The following is a 19,491-nucleotide window of genomic DNA, read 5'->3' as shown; positions in this document are numbered from 1 at the left end:
GTCTGAAAGGGAATATAGTGTCTAATGGGCAGACTATTCTGCCCACTCTCCACAACCTGGAGTCCTTCTGCCCCATCCTCTCCAATGTGTCTTCCCCCCACACTCCTAGTCTCCCTACCCAACCAGTCCCAATTCCCCCTTCCGTTGTCTACTTTGTCTCTCCCCTATTCATGCTAGCCTCCAGTCACCCACACACCTTCCCACACCCCTACATTCCCATCCCAACTGGCTCCCATTCCAATTTCCTCTCTCCAGCTCCTTGTGCCAGTGTCTTTGACCAGCCAGCTCTCATTCTCCCACCACACCCTGGCTTCTTATCAGGGGTCTTCCTTCTCTTTTTCCCACTTCCTTCACCTCCCACCCTACTGATTTCCCTTCCCAGTCTCCTTGCCTAGTCATTCCTAGAGTTCCCCACCAGCTGCTCATCCAATCTCAAACTTCCGCACCCTACCACTAGCTAAAAGTCTCAGACCTACCTTTCCCTCCCCACCCCATTTCCATCCTTTGTTCCCAGTCTGAGTCTCCTTGGCTGGCTAATTTCAGTCTCCTCCCACCCCAACTTGCAGTTTCTATCTCCCCCACCAACCTCCAGTGCCAGTGGTGTGTGTCCTCATCCCTCCCAAGCTTCTTGTCCAAATCACCTATATTACACCCAAGTCCCTCTTTTTTCCCCTCTGCCTTTGAATCAGGCATCTGCATTCTTTACACTACCTAGGCCCAGCAGGGGAATCATTGAGAGCACAAGAAAGATAGTTTCTCCGCTTTCAGTTCCAGTGCCCAGCCCACCACTGCCATGGCCAGGAAAGTCCTGCTCAGCACTCTGCAACCCCAGAAGGGAGAAAGCTCAGAGAGGACGGAGTCTTCAAAGGTTTTAGCTTTGAATTTTTAACAGTCTGCTGAACATGTACGAACTGCAATTTCTCAAAGGTTTATAACTTTGCCAGATTTGGGCAATTTTCATAGGGAAGGCAAAAGACACATTCATGACACCAAGGTTCCCACCTTGCCAAGTTTCAAGTCCTTGCTCCAAAGCATGAGGGTGCCAGAGCTTTTCAAAGAAAAGGTCACCAGAATTTTTTTAATTTTTATTGAGCAAAACAACATATTTTTCACTAATCTCATTCTTGGAAACAGCTGAAGCATTTTGGTTGAAATTTTCCAAAATATTCAACTTACAAAAGACACCCAGCAGGGACAATTTCAGCACAAATAGTTAAGATTTGGCAAAGATGTAAGCAACTGAAAACAGGTCTTATAATGGGGAGTCCAGCAATATTAATAATAGGTGGTGCTACCAGCCCTGCCTATAATAAATTCCTATGGAGAAAAAGGTTAATATTGGAAATATATTAAGACACAATTGGTCAGATTTAAGAACTGTTAGAAATCTTTGCTTTGGTGACCCAAAGGAATCAGATAGTGTTGTGTGTTCTGTAAAAGAAATCGATAAAATAGAATAACATAAAATAAATAAATAAAATAGAATAAACCGTGGGATGAAATCTTTTTGAATGGATTTGAAACTTGCTATCTTCATTTAAAGCGTGGTTTGGAGATGGGTATAATTTTTTAAACTTGAACCTAAGTTTATGACTAACGTTGTGTTTGCTGTTTTATGCAGATATAGATGAATGTGCAACAGGAACCCATAACTGCAGGGCCGATCAAGTATGCATCAATTTAAGAGGATCTTTCAGCTGCCAGTGTCCCTCAGGTTACCAGAAACGAGGGGAACAGTGCATTGGTAAGTTGTGAGCTAGAATAAACCAGGTTCATTAGCAATCGAGGTTAATTTTCAAACTGTATGTGGAATTATAAAGTAACTCCATATAATTTAGGAAGATAATGGATGAAAAGTAAATAGTCTGTAAAGGATGGGGCTATGAACTATTTTCAGCATATTCAATACTTTGAATTTAATTTAATTGCTATTATATTTATTACTTGTATTGGGGTAGTGCCCAATGGCCCTAGGCACAATTGTAAGCCAAGTACAACTCCCATTAAAATCAACAGGAGTCTCCATTGACTTTAGTAGGAGTTAGATCCAGCGTTACAGGCCTAGGCTCTGTGCAAACAGACAAGATGACACAGTCCCTGCCATGAAGAGCTCACATTCATAGTAGTTTTGGTGCTCACTTGTGTGCATTAAAAAATAAAGTGGAAACTTTGGGTTCAAATATCTGATCTTTGTGACATATCAGCTACTGTTCTTAACCCCTGAGAGCCAAGAGCAGGGGCTGTAAACTCTGAACTACTAGCATAATAAGAAGATCTAATTCATGAAGGAATAGGACTCAGATCTTGACTTCAGTGGAAGTTTTGCCTTTTTAAGGGCCACAAGGTTAGGCCAGACATTTGTGAAAAAGAAGACAAGAAAACAAGTATGAAATAGCAGAATAAAAAGGCATACATCATTAAATGATCTCTAGTAGTACCTCTGCCATATATACTCGATCAGATAAGGTGAGGGAAAGGCCTTCTCACATCCTCAAAATACAGACAAAGCAAAAATTGAAGGTGTCACAAGTTGCAAGACCCCTAACACGTGATTAGAAGGCTCATTGTGAGGAGAGGCAGTCCCTCTCTAAAGAGAATGTTGGAAGGAAGCAGGGGCAGTGTCAGCGGCCATTTAGATGGATTGCTAAATTTCCTTATTTGGTAAGAAGATAGACTTCTCTTTAGGGGCCTGATCCAAAGCCCATGGAAGTCAATGGAAAGATTCTCGATTACTTTGGTGGGCTTTGGAACAAGCCAACAGACTTCTGTAAATAATCGCTCCTTCCAATATTAGCTAGTTTTCTGTGCAAGACTAGGATGGGTAATTTGGAATGTAGATAAGGGAATCATTTTGACAAGTTATTGATTCTTTTTTTTTTTTTAAACAAGAAGTTATGCTTTCACTAGATGGTAAGCGCCGGTGACGTATATTGCCATTGTACAATCACTCCCTTTTCATGTCAATAGAAATAGGCTTCAGCTTCTACTAAAAGGTCTAATGTAACATTGAAAGTAAAGAACCATCATGATAAATCACTAAAAGTCAAAGTTTCGTATGTATATTTTAATTTAAATATACATACGCTCTCTAAAAGGGAAACTTTCCCTTCTCCTACCTCCCCCAAAATCAAGAGGTGTGAAGAGGGAAACCTTTGTGACTTAGGTCAGAGTGTAAAACAGCACAAACACAATGCTACAGTTAAGTAGTGGCAGCACTTCATAATAAAACCACTCCTTTAGGACTTTATAATAAGTAAGCCAGAAAAATTCACTTTTGGGCAAAATCTTGATAAAGACACTCAACCTGGGAGGAAATGCTCCTCTAAAGTTTGAACAAAACTGTCCCAGAATTTTTCTGGCTTGAAGACAGGAGAAGACCCTTTTCTAACTTTATTTTATTTTTAATTTACTCTAAAAACATGCCTGGTCTATTTTTACTATTTGATTTAAGGGATTTTTTTTAAATAGTTTGTTCAGATGTCACAAAGATTATTTTCGGGAACATGGGGACTGGAGATACATGGAAACATTTTTGGTAAAATTCTTTCAAACAGAAGATTTCGCTATCTGATCAAATCCTGCCTAGCTAAGGTTTCCCCTAGTCATTCACGGAATCATGCACACAAATGGTATAGCCTCATCCTTCATGCAGAATTCCCACTGACTTAGGATCTGAGCCTGCAAATACATATGCAGTGGAATAACTTAAGCACAAGAGTAGTCTTAAGGACCTCAAAAGATTCAATGCACTATTACTTTTTCTCTGCAATGAAAGAGTTACAGTAACAGCAACCGTTGTAATTAAGATTACCAAAAAGTGTCCAGTGTAAGCCCTGTTTCTCATCACTCATAACTGTCCAAAACTCTCATCTTTTGGACTTGAGCCTATTACATTTTCGCAAAAGGGCTAAGTCGTTTTTAATATTAAAGTGAAAAAAATGAACACTTTCCCCATTGTAAAAAAAAAATCTTTATAAACATCTGCAGCAGAAATGGCTGGGGGTAGGAAACTCAAAATTCAGCAAGAAAATGAGAACTGCCTTTCAATGTGTTCCTGTGAACAATGGGGTTTATTTGACTGTGTGTTGAGCCTTTTAAAGATCACATTCTCTGCATGCACAGGACATTGCATGGATTTCTTTTGTTAAGCTTGTAAAGGTCACACCCAAGGAAGATTCTCCCGTGCATGCATGGCCAACTTAGCTATGTAGTAGAAACTGTTTTGCAGACGCACATGAGCTGAGGTAGAGGCCTGTCAGTGCCTGTGGCTTGACCCATGCATAGCTTCCAAGTTGCTAAGAAGTTAAGGTAGGGCTGTTGCATACTTTATATAGTTTGTAGGCGGGATCCCTGCTTGGATGCACCTTAGGAATGCTGAAACTGGGAAAGGCAGCATCCAACCCAGAATTATGGCCAGTCTGCAGGGAAAGTTAATACTGCCTGAGATAGCATTAACTTCAATCATGCAATCTTTTTTCCTCCACAGAGTCAGAAGCACAGTCAGGAGCTAGCAGCCGGTGGCTATAGGGAACTGCTGTGTTGCCTTGTCTAGGAAGAGATGGTGGGGAGTAAGGGGAGTCCTTTGAGTAGCTGCCCAAGTCCTGTGGGGGGGATGGAGCCCACATCCCCCTGAAATCCCAGCTCTCCACTTCTTTCCAGGGCTGATCCCTGCTCACTTCACATCCCGTTACTCCTATGGACTCGGGGCAGAGAGAATGCTTGGATTCTGAATTGCTAATGGAGCTACAGAGGTTTCACATTAATTTGTTGCTATGTATACTTTTGCACAGGAAAGGAGCACGAGAACCACAATTACTCTGCTGGTCTATTTTACATCTGGTCAACAAGTGGTCAGGAAGCATGTTCTAAATTACATAACCAGAATGAGGCATATGGTAGAAAAAACAACAACAAATAGAGATCAGTACTACAGTATGGGTGTGATTTAAACGTGGAATAAAGGATAATGTTTATGTGTAGTGACATCATTGGCTGAGCAAACATACTCAGCAAAAGCAGATTTTAACAAAACTTAAGACATGAAGACAAGAGAAAGAGCACAGCGCCGCTCCTATTGAAGTCCAGGGGAAACTTTAGTAGGAGCAGGATCTAGCTCCAAAGTAGCTTCTCTCTTTTCATTTAATCAGATTCAGTTAACTTTACACTGTTTATTTGGGCACAAGACAGCAACAGTGAACTTTTGTTATTACATTTGAACTAACATTTTTACTGTTTTGCTCTTGTTGTGGTAACAGACATAGATGAATGCAATCTCCCTCCGTACTGCCACCATAGATGCGTGAACACTCCAGGTTCCTATTACTGTCAGTGCAACTCTGGGTTCCAGTTAGCAGCCAACAACCACACTTGTGTAGGTAAGCACTTTTCTGTATCTCCATGTGAACAAGACCACTTGGTTACAAAAGAAAACTACTGACACATTGCTTGCTTTCATCAGCACAAGTCACCAAGTAGAATATTTTAAAGTATGTCATGCCTTCCTAGGCTTACAGACTCTTGGAACTGATCAAAGTAATAATCTTGAGGAACACAGAATCCTAGGACCCCAAAATGAAGACTCTCTTTGAAAATGGATTATTTTGTTCGCAGACTAGTTTCTGTGGGCTATGAGTTTGGCGATTTGGTCATTGGTGGTTTGAACTCATTATTAAACCTTGGGCCTGACTCTCCTCTCAGTTATGCTGGTTTTACACTAGTGCTCCATTGGCTTTAATGGAGTTACTTCTGATCTACAGCAATTTAAGTGAGATCAGATCAGGCCCTAGAACTGGAAACAGAGGGAAGCAATGCCATACTTACAGCTAAGGTTAATTCCCTGCAGCACATGATAAATGTATTGAGGAAAGAAAACGTGTCTTGGCATTTCAAATGGTAAATCCTCAGGAAATAGTATCAAAAATAAAAATGAGTGGTTTGGGGCATGCTGAAGATGAGTACCATTATAAGTAAAATGCTAAAAGGAGCCTAATAACTAAGCTATTACTGGGTTTGATGGGGGTCTACAGAATTTTTATTGGAAAACTTAGAGTTAAAGTGAAGCAGATAAGGAATGTGATTTTCCAGGGGCCAAGAATAGATTTATTTCCATATGTGGCAAAAACCACTTAGTCACATGAACAGAAATATATGCAGTTCATGAAAGAATTTATGAAGAAGGAAACTAATGTTTCCATTTCATCTAGTGGTATTGTGTGGGTTCAAACTGAAGAGTAAGGGGGGGGAGGAATTCTGTTTGTATTGAACATGACTCAGCTAAATGGTTATATGATACATAAAGCTAAATCCTTCCCCACTTTGAGCTTGAAATAACTGTAAGGGGAAGACAAATCTTTTGCTTGTTAGCTGCTGCAACATCCTCTCTTGGGGGCTGAAGTTCTGGCCCCACTGAAGTCAATGGAGTTTTTGCCATTGACATCAGTAGAGCCGTGACTTTACCTAGGGTCTGGTGGATTTGGGAAGGGAATTGGCTATTGAAATGTACAGATGCTGAGACTGGCAGGGAAGAAGCCCACCAAATCACTGGGTTTCTGCATGGCAGGAATCTTCCTCCACGGATTTTGCAGCTGCCACCACTGCTCCAAAGCATTTGCCATGTGACATGCCATATACATACACAGGCCTTCTCTGTGGTGTTGAAATGCCACAGAAGGTAAGTTACTGCTGCTTCTACAATGCTTTAGGTATAATTCCAGATGATCCCTGTCACATGGAGCTGCTGTTTCCCCGGCTGCTTCCCATCCCCTGGCTGTACTCCACCATTGCTGAGTGGAACATGTCCACAGTGTCTGCAGCAGGGGAGAGGCAGCTTCCTGGGGTAGTTGTGAAAAGGAAACCACCCTCCACACCCATTCCCATCCCCAGATCCCTTCACAGGCACTGAAACATTCGATTTCCCTCCAAGCTGTGTGAGCAGAGGGGAGTCCATAGCTTACAAGGAATATTTCTTCAGATATTTTTATTACTATAGCACAAGAAGTGTGGATGGTCCTTTACTGCACATCCTTCCCCTGACTGTTACCAACCTTGAAGCACAACAAGATGTCTCATCTCAGAAGGAAATTTTACAAATAGCCTGATTGCCATTTTTGCTATTTTATATTATTTGCTATAGATATTCTTGTTAACTGTTATACCCAGAATTCCTATGACATCTCAGAAAACCACAATGGATACATTTGTGTAACAACTTTTGTATCTCTTGGGAGTGGATGAAATTCTCTAGAGAGGCATACACATAAACTTGTTTTTTCTGTCTTTTTGCTGAATATTTCTGATAATATTGTTCTCAAAAATGTCACAACCTTTTTATCAAAAAGTATTTAACATAAAAGTACTTCCTAATCATTCCTCTCCATCCACTTCTTAAACATACAGAGGCTAAATGTTTTACTCCCTAGTTGAATTTATTGTGAATGATTGATTTTAATAGACATTTTGATCATAGAGAAGTGAATTTTGTCAGTTGTATTAATTGATTCTGCAGATGAGTATTTCTGACATTGTTTATAAGCATTTTAGAAGCCATGAACTAAAAAAATATATATTAAAAATGTAAAGTTTAATAATGGTTGCATCTGACAAAACATATCAGGATGTGAATGGAAAGTATTTTCTCTTGTATTCCCCTCTGTGTACACTAAAAATCTACATACAAGTTGATACACATAAATAAATTAGTAAACAGTGTATGGAAAATGAGTGTTAAAGATTCCAGAGAGGGGTATTGCAGGTTTCTGTTCATAACTTTCAGTTGAAAATGCCTCTTTTTTCAGACTGTAATGTCCTCATATGTGTTATTAAAATAGGTGCATCATGGAAAGAATCTAGCATCAAAAATGCCTTCCCCCAATATGGCCTATGCCTTAGAGCTTGGGAAAACTCTACTGATCTCAAAGGCTCATGTTATAATTGTAATGGAATTTAAAATAACAGATTTTAAGAGTAATAAATAGCTCAGATAAATTTTAACCACTGCAGGCTGAGATCTTATCAGTATATGTTCTTATATCAATTATTTATAGTCTTGGCATTTCATACCTGAAAAAAAAAAGATGCTGAAATGTGAAGCTTAATAGCTGTTCTAAACATTTTTGGAAGAGTTTGTTACACATTAGAATAATTCTCATTCCTGGAAAAATATCCCGGTTTTTCTACAAGGAATGAAAAGCACAGATCTGACACTATTCCAGCAACTGCAAAATCTTTATTGATATATTCTACAGAGCTTCTGCAAAGCAGTAAACCCAAACAAAAAACTAATCCATTTCATCAGCTTAATTATCAGATACAAAGAACAAGATGTGCATGAAGATATGTAACCTTTCCTTTCAGACATAAACGAATGTGATGCGAACAACCCATGCGCACAACAATGTTACAATATTCTTGGTTCTTTTATCTGTCAATGTAATCCAGGATTTGAGTTAAGCAGTGACAGAATCAACTGTGAAGGTAAACTACTCTTTATACATAATAGAAAGATATTAGTGCATGATAACTACCTTTTTTCTGATTCTGCAATTTTTCTGAGAAGTTATTCTGTGAATTAAGGGGTATGGGTGGTTCAAGTAAGACAGATCTGGTCTCCCTGTTGGTGGGTACAGTTTGCAGCCATAAAATTTGAGATCATATTTTTCCACCTGCCAGAATGAATTGCAGGCACAAGTGTGAGTAATTGTACTTATATTCGGGTAGGCAGAAATGCTGGTACTTAGATGTGCCCCTGTAATTCAGCTTCAAGCAAAAATTGCACATTTTTCAGGCAACATCTGAGTAGCGAGGGCACACTTCTTAAAACTAACTTCTGAAACTAACTTGAATGGTGTTTGATCTAATACGTGACAATCATGATCATGACAAACTGGAAATGAATGCAAACCTAAAAAAGGATAACTCTGTGTGGTGTAAAATTGCTCTAAAAATCCTCTTAAACTTTGCGATTCTAAAGCAAAGACAATTGTGCCTTTGAGTTATTTGTATGCAAGTGGATGTACAAACAGCATGCATCTCCTGACGATTATACAGTCAGCACTTAATTTTCTCCATCAGCATCCCCACTCGTGTCCTCTAAGTAACTTTGGAGACATTGTGATCTCACCTTTAAGATCCCATATCCTCACTAGCAACTTCTAATCCAAAGAGGTCTTCTCTGTTTAGTCCTGCATTCCTACAGAGTCATTACAAACACTCCCCCGAGATAGTCTTACTTCCAATGAAGGCAGTTGAAGTTTTACAATTTATTTCATAGGGAGCAGGAGCAAGCCTTAAAGAGCTCCCAGCCCAAGGGTAAGGGACTGAGCTTAGGTCTCCAGTATGATAGGACACATGACCCTAATGTCAAGTAACCCCCTAATTCTATTGATTCATCTATTTTTTCACCAATATGACTTAAGTTGTTAAATAAAATTAAATTCCATCCTAAACTGCTTTTGCTGATAGCCAATCAATTAAGCAAAGCTACAAAAGCCAAAGGAGAATGGCATGCAGCCAATACTGTTTGAAGGCAGAAAATGGTCCTTAGCCTCTTCCCAAGAGCAGTTCACATTGACTACAGTGGGAGCTGCATACACATGTGAGGGCAAAACATTTTCCCTGAACTAAATAACCAAAGTGATCAATGTTTGATTGGGGAAAATCACATTTTGGAACACTTAAAAAATGTAGACTCTAAAATGATTTCCCAAACCTGTTCTGAAGGCTTTGTGATTTAATCTTTGTTTCCTAGAGTATATTTCTTAAAAGTCTGATCTTTAGAGATAGCTATATACACTCCAGTAGAATTAGTTTCTTTGGTGACAACTTTAAGTTGCTAAAGTGTATCATTCATTTTGGATTGTGGAGAACTTCCTTCTTTCAGGCTGGATATAATTTACTTTTGTAAAAGCTAATGTATAGTAATTGTAAATTAGTATATTAATACTTTCTATGACAAGATAGGTTTTTAAGACAATAAGTTCAAGCAATTTTGCTGTTCTCCAGATATTGATGAATGCCGAACTTCAAGTTACATATGCCAGTATCAGTGTATCAATGAACCTGGGAAATTTTCATGCGTCTGCCCTGACGGATACCAAGTAGTAGGAGCTAGAACATGTCAAGGTAAGTGTATTGATCTTAATATTTTAAATTATTGCAATATTAACATTTAAAACAAGACTATGAATACATGTAGTGTCTATGTGTGTGTATCTTTTATAACAGGATAACCCATATACTAAAGTAAGAGAGGGTACAACATTGCTTGACAATTGCCACATAACTTACATTCGTTACGTTTTTTTTAAATCCTGACCTTTCTATTGGAATGTTTATGATTTCAGAACAAAACTTTCAAATTTGGGTGTGTAAAGTTAGAACCCTACATCCATAGTTAGACATTTAAACAAGCAGCCTGATATACTGAGAGATGAATACCTTTGAAAATCAGACCAGTTGTTCAGGTATCTAAATATGGATTTACACCAGCTGTTCCATTTTACATAGACTCCTAGGTCTCATCACACCAGAAGTGAAAGACAACTGTTCTCTCCAATAACAGAAAAAAGGTGTGAGAATTTTTCAAAAGCATATTGAATGTATGGTATATTTATAAAACAAATGGACATATATTAGCATTCAAATCAGTTTTTCCCTTCTGCTGCTACTACAGCCCTGATGGTGCTTATGTTAAATACAAGAAGTGATCTCTCACACCCGGAGGAGTAGTCTGTATTGTGTAATCAAACAAACACCACAGTATATTAATTACAAGAGCTATAGTTTATATAAGACAGAAAATTGAAGCAGTCTTATCTTTAAAATTTCATAATTTTGAAATCATCAATAAGGGACAAGGAAATAAGACAAATGGATTCTCTGTCAGTATTTTGGAGGTTCAGCAGTAACTCCATAGCAGAAGTTGTAACTAGGTGTCCATTCCAAATCTGAATATGGCAGTTCTTATTTTGCAAGCTATCCTCCATCAGAAATTTCTCCTGAATGTTCTCTTCCTAGAATAGGTTAGTTTTCTTTTTTCTTTTTTAAATTAGAGCTTATTTTGACAAAATATCTTGGAGAATTTTTTCAGTTTTGGAAGAGGTTTTTTTTTAGAGATATGTCTCCTTTAAGTGATTTGGTCTAGAAACTTCAAACTTATTTCATTCAGTTCTTCTCAAGGATAACGAATGCTTTTGAGTATTTTGAGAACTAATTTTAGAGGGTTATTGGTTATTAAAATTTGGTGTTTTGAAAACTTTGGTATGTCTTGGCAGAGATTACAAATTCAATTAACCCTTCAGATTTGTGTAATCTCATTTTTGCCACTTTCTTAAAAAGCCTTGAACATTAGCACTGAGCACAAGAGCAGAAAGTGAACTAGTCATTATTTCTTTAACATCCCCACCTTCTCCATAGCCTAGCATTCCCCTTACCTGCACTTTTTGTGCTCCAGACGCTCTCAGCCCCATCCACAGCTGCTTTCTCCTGACTGCAAGTATGTTCACAGTCATTGCTCCCATCAGTAGGGCCAGGGAGTGGTGGAATCTTCACATCTCCACTCACTCTCCTCAAATCCTTGCTCTTTGATACAGCAGCTCCTCCAGCACTGCTACTAGGAGATTCTACCTGCTTCTCCCCACTCCTCTCTGGTGAGATAGAGCAGATACTGCTGTGCTTTGCCTTCTGGGACAGGACAGGTGCAAGTATAAGAGGCAGGTGGAGGGAGGATTTTCTCTCACATACACATCAAAGAGGCAGAATCTTCATTCCCATCTCTGATGATTTGAGTGGGGCATTTCTCTGACCATGGTGGGATTACAAATAAAAGAAGAAAGCCACTAAAGAGAAAATAGACTTCGTGGCTGCTGGAAGCCTTATGGCATATTTACTTCCTACCAATCATGCAAGACTAAGAAGATTTGATGTTGAGAACAAGCTGCAACGTACAGATTGATGGGGTTGGCATAGCAAACTCTGAACACAACACATCACAGGAGCCCAGGACAACTGGGCTCTAGTTTCATTTAGAGAACAAGCTCTGGACATCGCAGGTATAGGTAGGTATACGGTGGAGCAGAAACGCTGGGGGAGAAGAAAAGGCAGTGTGCACAGCAAATTGGCAGAGCCACTAGAAGGCATATGGGTTGGAGCAGGAGACTGGAAGGTGAAGAAAATAGGTGAGGCTCACTGAGCCAGTTGTGGCCCTGGATGTGGAAAGGGAATGTCAAAACCCCAATTCACCCCTGCAATTAACTCTGTCAGTGCTGGAGCACAGGAAGCTCCTCTTCCCCAGAATCAAGCTGCCACCTTCCTTACTGACACCCACACTCAATCTGCAGAGTTTAAGTGCTCTACTAGCTTCAAGTTCAAGAAACCTATGAAAGGCAGGCAGGGTGAAACCGTGGGTCAAAATTCACCTATCCGTGTTTTAAAAACACTTTCTAGAAAACCAAAGGATATTCTTGGACAAAAAAAGCTTAGAGTTAAAGACGAAAAATATATTAGTTAAATAAAGCCCTATCAGTTAGAATGTTCTATTCATATAAAAATAAAACAAGCCTTTGAAAGCCAGGCACTTAAAAAATAAGGCCCCACAAACTACATTAAGCCTGACCCTCTATCAATGCCCATCCTTACCTATCCACCAGAAATCTTCCTTCTAACTAGGACTCTTAATACATCAGTTCATTTGTAATGTACAGTATAATTTAATATATTTCGTTAGTCCATTGGATGTGTTCAGAAAGTTTCAAACAAGAGTCAACTCAATAAATGTATTCAGTTTCTGCACAGAAAACCTACACAAGGCCTTAGAGAGGGAGGATGCAGGGGTGTTGGGTTTCCCCAGTGCAGAAACAGGAGGTTTTTTGGTTTGTTTTTAAACTAAAACATTCCCTATAGGTTTCTTATACCAACTTTGCATTCCATCTACATTTACTTAGACGGGGAATTGATATGGTTCCTTCCTTCCTATCTAGATATAAATGAATGTGAGACTACTAATGAATGCAGAGAGGATGAAATGTGCTGGAATTATCATGGTGGATTTCGTTGTTACCCAAGAAATCCTTGTCAAGATCCCTATGTCCTGACATCTGAGAAGTAAGAAAAACCACACATAGTTCGTAGGATTATCCTTAATAGGTGGAATTACTAATTACAGCTGACAGAATATCTTCCTAGTTTGCACATAAAATAAATTTGATCCATTTTTTTTTTCAGTCGCTGTGTTTGCCCAGTTTCCAATGCCATTTGTCGAGAGCTGCCATACTCTATTGTGTACAAATACATGAGCATCCGTTCAGACAGAAGTGTGCCCTCTGATATCTTCCAAATTCAGGCAACCACGATTTATCCCAATACTATAAACACTTTCCGGATTAAGTCTGGAAATGAAAACGGAGAGTTCTACCTGCGAGTAAGTATTGAAGGGAGGCAGACCAGTGCCAGGGTGCAAATAGAGTTGGGAGATGTGTTGGTACAGCCAGTGCTACTGTGCTCTGGCTGTTTTTCATAGCCATAAAAGCAATTCTGCTCTGTAAAAAATGGTATCTTGGCATCCTAAATTTATTGTCTTTCTATAATTTCCATATCAAATGTGCTCAGTTTACAAGTAAAAAAAGATGTTCTCTTCTATTAGCCCTGCAAACTCAATCTCTGATCTGAGAATCAAGTTGGGTTCTTTCCATTCAGTGCATCATCATTGGTAATAAGGTTCAACGAGCCAAATTAAGACCTGTTATTCCCATGTAAACCCATTGTCTTTGATTATGTTCCCTTTCATAAAAGGAAGTATTCACTGTAATCACCTGGAAAATAAATGCAGAGGCAAGTCCTTGATGAAAAAAGGAGAACTATAGTGACTGCTGTGGTCTTCAGTGCTGTAGAAGCCCAAATTACCATATGCCAACCAAATGGCTAAGAGAAGAGTTCCTTGATATAGGAAAATGAACTGCTAGACTGCTGGTCTGGGAAAGCTGATATGTGGTTTAGTGACAGTCTATCCTTAGGGCTGAAAGAAGCCTGCAGTGTAACAGTTCAAAGCTGATGTTCAGTTATGCCTTTTACAAGGCAGAGCCATGCTGAGATTGGGCAGGAAGAGGTGTTGCTCTGTGCCCAGCATGGAGTCTGTAGGCATTATGCCTCTGAAAGGGGGAAACAGGGGGAGGGCTTCCCCCCTTTGCTTCGACTCCTTAAATATATCCAGCATAGATATCCTGGCATGCAGGGAGGGCAGGGACAACTTGAGGGGTTGCTATCCCTGCCAGAGGTCCAAGTGGCACCCCTCTACTTCTTTCATTCTCAAGGCCAGGACCCAGGTTACGGCTGTCCTGCATTTGGAGGGGATAGTTATGGAAGGATTCTTTATGCGCTCACTCTGTTCCCCAGCGTACCCGTACTGTAGTGGTCATCATTGGCTCTTAGCTTTATAAATATATTTCATTTCCATGAAGTTTCTTTTCTCTATTGTAAAAAGTTAAAACTGCCATAGTTTGTGATCTAATGCTGTGACCTCAGACCAGAGCTGGATTAAGGCATGGGCACTGTAAATCCATGCCTATGGCTCCAGCTCCTGCAGTCATATGATGAGATCAGAATTTTAGCTTTCATTAAAATATACATAACGCATATGGTGGAGCGGTAGCAATCCCACAGTTAAGATTGCAGCAAAGACTTCATTTTGACGGGGTTTTAAACCTTTATATTTCAGGAGTGTTATAAAAGTTTCAGGAAACAAAACACAGAAATTAGAATTCATGTGTCATTTGACGGTTTTGCGATTGTTTTCCTTAGATTGGGTTGTTGCAAATGGAGTAGTAAAATGTCAAAAATGACTACTTTTTAAAAGAGGTTTCTCGCCTTTCTTTGGTCCGTTTTCGAAAATAATGTATAAACTCTTGAGATCCAATTTTTGACTCACATATTACTTTACATCTGCTATATATTATCTTCAAAGCTAGGTTTAATATCATCATTGTCATTTAAAATGTTAAAATAATGCTTGAGTTATGGATCATTTTACAGGAAGCAATATACATAGGCAGTGTCTGGAGGTAACTAAAGATTTGCCTGAAGGAAACAGTTTTGACTTTGCTATTTTTTTTCCAGCAAACAAGTGCAATAAGTGCAATGCTCGTACTGGTGAAATCACTATCGGGACCAAGAGAACATATTGTAGATCTGGAGATGCTGACGGTCAACAGTTTGAACTATCGTACAAGCTCAGTGCTAAGATTAACAATAATAGTGGGACCTTACTCGTTTTAGTTATTAACCCTTCACCGGCACCTAAAGCAGCCAAAGAATATTATCTTAATGAAAGCACTTATTTTATTTATAGATTTTGCTTTTTTTTTTTTTTTTTAAGATTTATTTAGTAAATCAACAACTGTAATCCACACATTTCACCTGTAATTCAAAATTAATACGTGTTTTCCATATTATAATGTGGGTATTGTCACTTTTTGTATAGAGATTAAAGTCTTGCCCTAATTACTGTACTTGGATTAGACATCTACCTATTACACTTTTGTACAAGAAATATATGCTTACACTATTTTATAAAACTTCACTTTTCCTAGCCAAGTAGGTCATACAATTAAAAGGTGATCTCCTGTGTTGTTTATAATAGATTTTAAGTTCTAGTACAGTTATACTGAATCTCAAAAAAGTAATATAATATAGCATTAATGATATACAAAATAAAATTATCTAATAGGTTACAATGTATTTCTCCTTTTGAACTGCCTTGTAAGAAAGGATAAAGGTTAATAAAAATCTATTTCTTTAGACACTTATGCGATATCAGGTTGGTTTTTTAATCTGGTTTGGGGTAAATTTACATTGCAAAGAATATTTTGCATTGGGTGTTTCTTAAGGACCAGATAAATATACAGACTTTTTAAAAACATACCATACAATAACATTTGATCTTTCCCAAGAAAAATGGGACGTGATAGGAAAACTTCTACAACAGTAAAGTGAAACTCCCAGTGAAAAATCATCACACTGAGAAATATTTCTGTGTGAGTGTCACTGCTTGTTTATGAGAACACTGCCACTAGTGTCTGTGCAGCGGGCTACTGCATTTTTAGACAGAACTTAAATGCTACTCTTCCAGAAATACAAAATTGTATACTTAGAATTCAGCACTTTTGCTTGATTATTAAAATATGCCATATTTTCAAGCAATTGGTCCTATTCCTGTTTTTTATAACGTGGAATTTTGTTTCTCGTGTACAGTGTTCATAGTAATTCAAGAATTAATACATCTTCCTTTGTAATATGTAAGACCTTCTCTTATTTCTTGTTTAAAATGTAACAATTTATACTTGGGTGTACAAAGTTTTTTAATAAATAAATCTCTCTCATATAGCGAGTTATTTAGTCTTTTAAGGTATTTTATATTGAATAACTCTAAATAGGCCAGATCCTCAGCTGGTGTGAATCAGCACAGATCCATTGACTTCCATAGAGATATTCCAATTTTCACCCAACTGGCCCAGAAAGTCAGTTCATAGAAAACCAAAAGGGCGACTATTTATTGTCATAAACGAGAGTGAAAAAAGCAAGCTTTCTAATTGCAGTGCAGTGTTTTGTATAGATAAAAATATTATGCAAAAGTTGCAACCAACACTAACACTCAGGGCTAGGTAAATAAAAAAAAAATCAGATGAAATCTGCCCTTAAATTAATGTTCACTTCCCACAGTACTTCATCTGTAAAATGATAAAAGAAATGGAATGGTATGTCTGCAGCACAGGCTAAAGAATAAGGGGGACACATTCAGAAGGAAGATAGAATATCAGTTGGAATAGCATATTTGTCTAGGGGCCCCGTAGGAGGGCAGATAAGGAGTTTTGGGATGGGATACCAATTAATCTTAATCCTCCCCTGGATGAAGGAATTCAGGGGTGTAAATCCAGCCTTTCACAGGCGTGTCTTTTAAAGTTTTATATGGTAATTACAAAGTTTTAAAAAAATAACATTTCATTGTTCTGTTCTCTTTCTTAATCTGAATTTTTATACTGGTGGGTTGAGCATATTTGGATCAGTTCTCCATTAATTTATTAGTAACTTGCTGATTTATCTTTGGATTCCTTATTAACCCTTATGATATTCTTCCATTAACTGTTCTGTCCCCAGTCCGACCTGTACATTTGCACATTGAAACTTTCCCTGCTATTGGATATTCCAAACATCTTGTCCCTACTTCTTCCACTACCCAGCCCTCCTATTCCCAGCCCTTGATCTAACCTCAGAGGCAGCCTCTTTCCTCTCCCCGCAGGAAACCTCCCCACTACTCATTCTCCCTGCTAATAGGCTGACATCTGATAACCTACCTACCAAAAAATTAATCCACCTATTAACCTCACCATCCCAGACAAGCATCCATTGCTTTGGACCCTCCCATAATCTCTCTACTTCCAGCAAATGGCATACGTTCCATTTCACATCTCTCAGTTGCTAACCTCTCATATTAGCCAAGCCCATATTCTATCCCCACAAATGAACAGGGTTGCCCCCAGCCAGTTCCAAAACATACCCATTAACCCCCATCACCACCATGCCCAAGAGTTTAGTCCTAATTTCTTAAACCCTGTAATTTGCCATGTTTCCAGAGATTATCCTCTTGGAAATGACACTGTTTTTGCTTAGGTTAAAATGAAGATTATTATACATACAGAGTTAGATCCTCCCATCCAGCAGAGTTGCACTTGGTGCAAGACAAGAGGTTAAGATGGCTTCAGCCATCTTTATACTCCACCAATCCTGGAGCTGACAGGGAACAAGTCTGTTCCCCATCATAAATTAAACAATCTAAAGGTTGCTCTAATTTATGCCCAGCTGCCCACAGTCCCAATGGGCTATTCTGGCAACCAAGGACTGCCTGGATTGCCCACTTACACCCCTTTCCTCAGTGACATTCACTGCCAGAAAGCATAGGAAAATTATGGCAACGTTACACCTGCCAGACAGTACCCTCGGCTGACGTAATACTCTAATGCATAAGTAAGCACAGAGTCAAGCAGCCACATTGGCCCCTGGGATTGAGACCATTATATTTAGCTCATGTAAACCCCACACAGCTGTGTATGGTCTCTTAACGTATGGCTCCAGAATCCCCCGTGAATGTCACCAATCCACCTGACGTCTGAATGCTGGATTTTGCATTTGGATCTCCAGATTAACTAAAAGATGCAGAAGTCACATGTAGGTAGATAGATCCCTAATGGTCATGCATCTAATAAGGTTCATGATTATTGCTGTTACTGTATGAAATATACTGCACTCATTTTCATATGCTATTTCCACATATAAACATGCAAATAAATGGTGCAGAAGACTATAATCTCGTACTTTTGACCCAACCATACCCCATTTGGTAGATCTCCAAGTTTCAGCATACTCATATATTTGACATAATACACTGCAAGGCAAGATGGAACAACTTTTTGGTACAAAGCATACTCCTAGCCATCACACACACTGACTGTGATACATGTCATGATATGATTCCTCTATGTGGATGGCCTTTTGGTATGTAAAACCAGATAAGACTTTTACTGAGGCTAAAACACAGCTCACTAGTGCAGAGTAGGCTGCTGGCGGCATTTCTTTATAGCTTGAGTAATCAGTTATACACAAGCAACTTTCTCACCTAGGTTCTCTCTTACAAAGCTATAGTAACACCTAAAACACAGTTTAGTGAAGAATCCAGTGCAAATCTCTGTTTGCCTTTGTGAGCACAGTCCTAAAACGCTTCATGTCTCCTCAGAAATACTGATATTTTCTGTCAAACAGAACTTTAAGTAAACAAGACATAAAGAAATAGAAACCAAGTTCATTCACTTATCCTAAACCCCCGGAACATAGTGCAATGGGATTATTTTGTTTGGAAGACTCACAAATAAGAGTTTATTGTTGAATCCTGTTTCCATGACTGCAAGAAGTTGCTTATGTTTTGAATGGCTATACATGTTTCTAACTTTATAACTCTCCTATTAAAATATAGAGCAGCTGCTGCACTGGTCATATGCTAGACACATGTAGCCCACCAGGGACAAAGCCCACTGTTAACATGTAGAATTATTTTTAACACCCTCACATTTCTAACACAAATCATCATCTAAGCAAAATGGCAAGTGTCCATACTTTCCAGCTGGGGGAACACCTGCAGAATACAAACTTCAACTGTGCTACATCTGGTATTAAAACCAATCTTATTTCATCTAGCTAGCAGAATAACTTATCAGCACTGGTGAACAGAAACAGGACAAAAAGTTAACTGCCTTTTGTATTTGGGTAAAGACAGATGTCTAGTTAAGCTGTTTATACTACACACATTTCTGTATATGTTAGGAAAAGACAGTCCTGTTTAATAAAATGGAGTTGGCATATAGTTGCAAGAGGAAATTTAAGAGCAGAATACAACAGTTCAGTTTTCATCTTTGCATGGGATGAAAATGAGAACCTGTTTTATGCTTGACATGT

General features: G+C 38.8%; 1 protein-coding gene across 1 annotated transcript in view; it reads left to right on the top strand.

The window, feature by feature from the left end:
- The window catches only part of EFEMP1 (EGF containing fibulin extracellular matrix protein 1), a 59,562-nt gene extending 43,772 nt beyond the window's left edge, over nt 1–15,790 (top strand). The window contains exons 5-11 of the mRNA XM_067565178.1: nt 1,622–1,744; nt 5,256–5,375; nt 8,353–8,472; nt 10,000–10,119; nt 12,975–13,098; nt 13,219–13,414; nt 15,106–15,790. Coding sequence (XP_067421279.1) covers nt 1,622–1,744; nt 5,256–5,375; nt 8,353–8,472; nt 10,000–10,119; nt 12,975–13,098; nt 13,219–13,414; nt 15,106–15,264 — 962 coding nt within the window. The 3' untranslated portion in view covers nt 15,265–15,790. The remainder of the gene's footprint in view (nt 1–1,621; nt 1,745–5,255; nt 5,376–8,352; nt 8,473–9,999; nt 10,120–12,974; nt 13,099–13,218; nt 13,415–15,105) is intronic.
- Nucleotides 15,791–19,491: the final 3,701 nt, after the last annotated feature.

This window comes from Emydura macquarii, unplaced genomic scaffold, assembly GCF_026122565.2.
Source record: "Emydura macquarii macquarii isolate MOO-44397 ecotype Brisbane River unplaced genomic scaffold, CSIRO-AGI_Emac_v2 contig_2676, whole genome shotgun sequence".
NCBI lineage: Eukaryota > Metazoa > Chordata > Testudines > Chelidae > Emydura > Emydura macquarii.
Note: the sequence above shows the minus strand (reverse complement) of the source record. Positions and strands in the feature narration are given on the sequence as shown.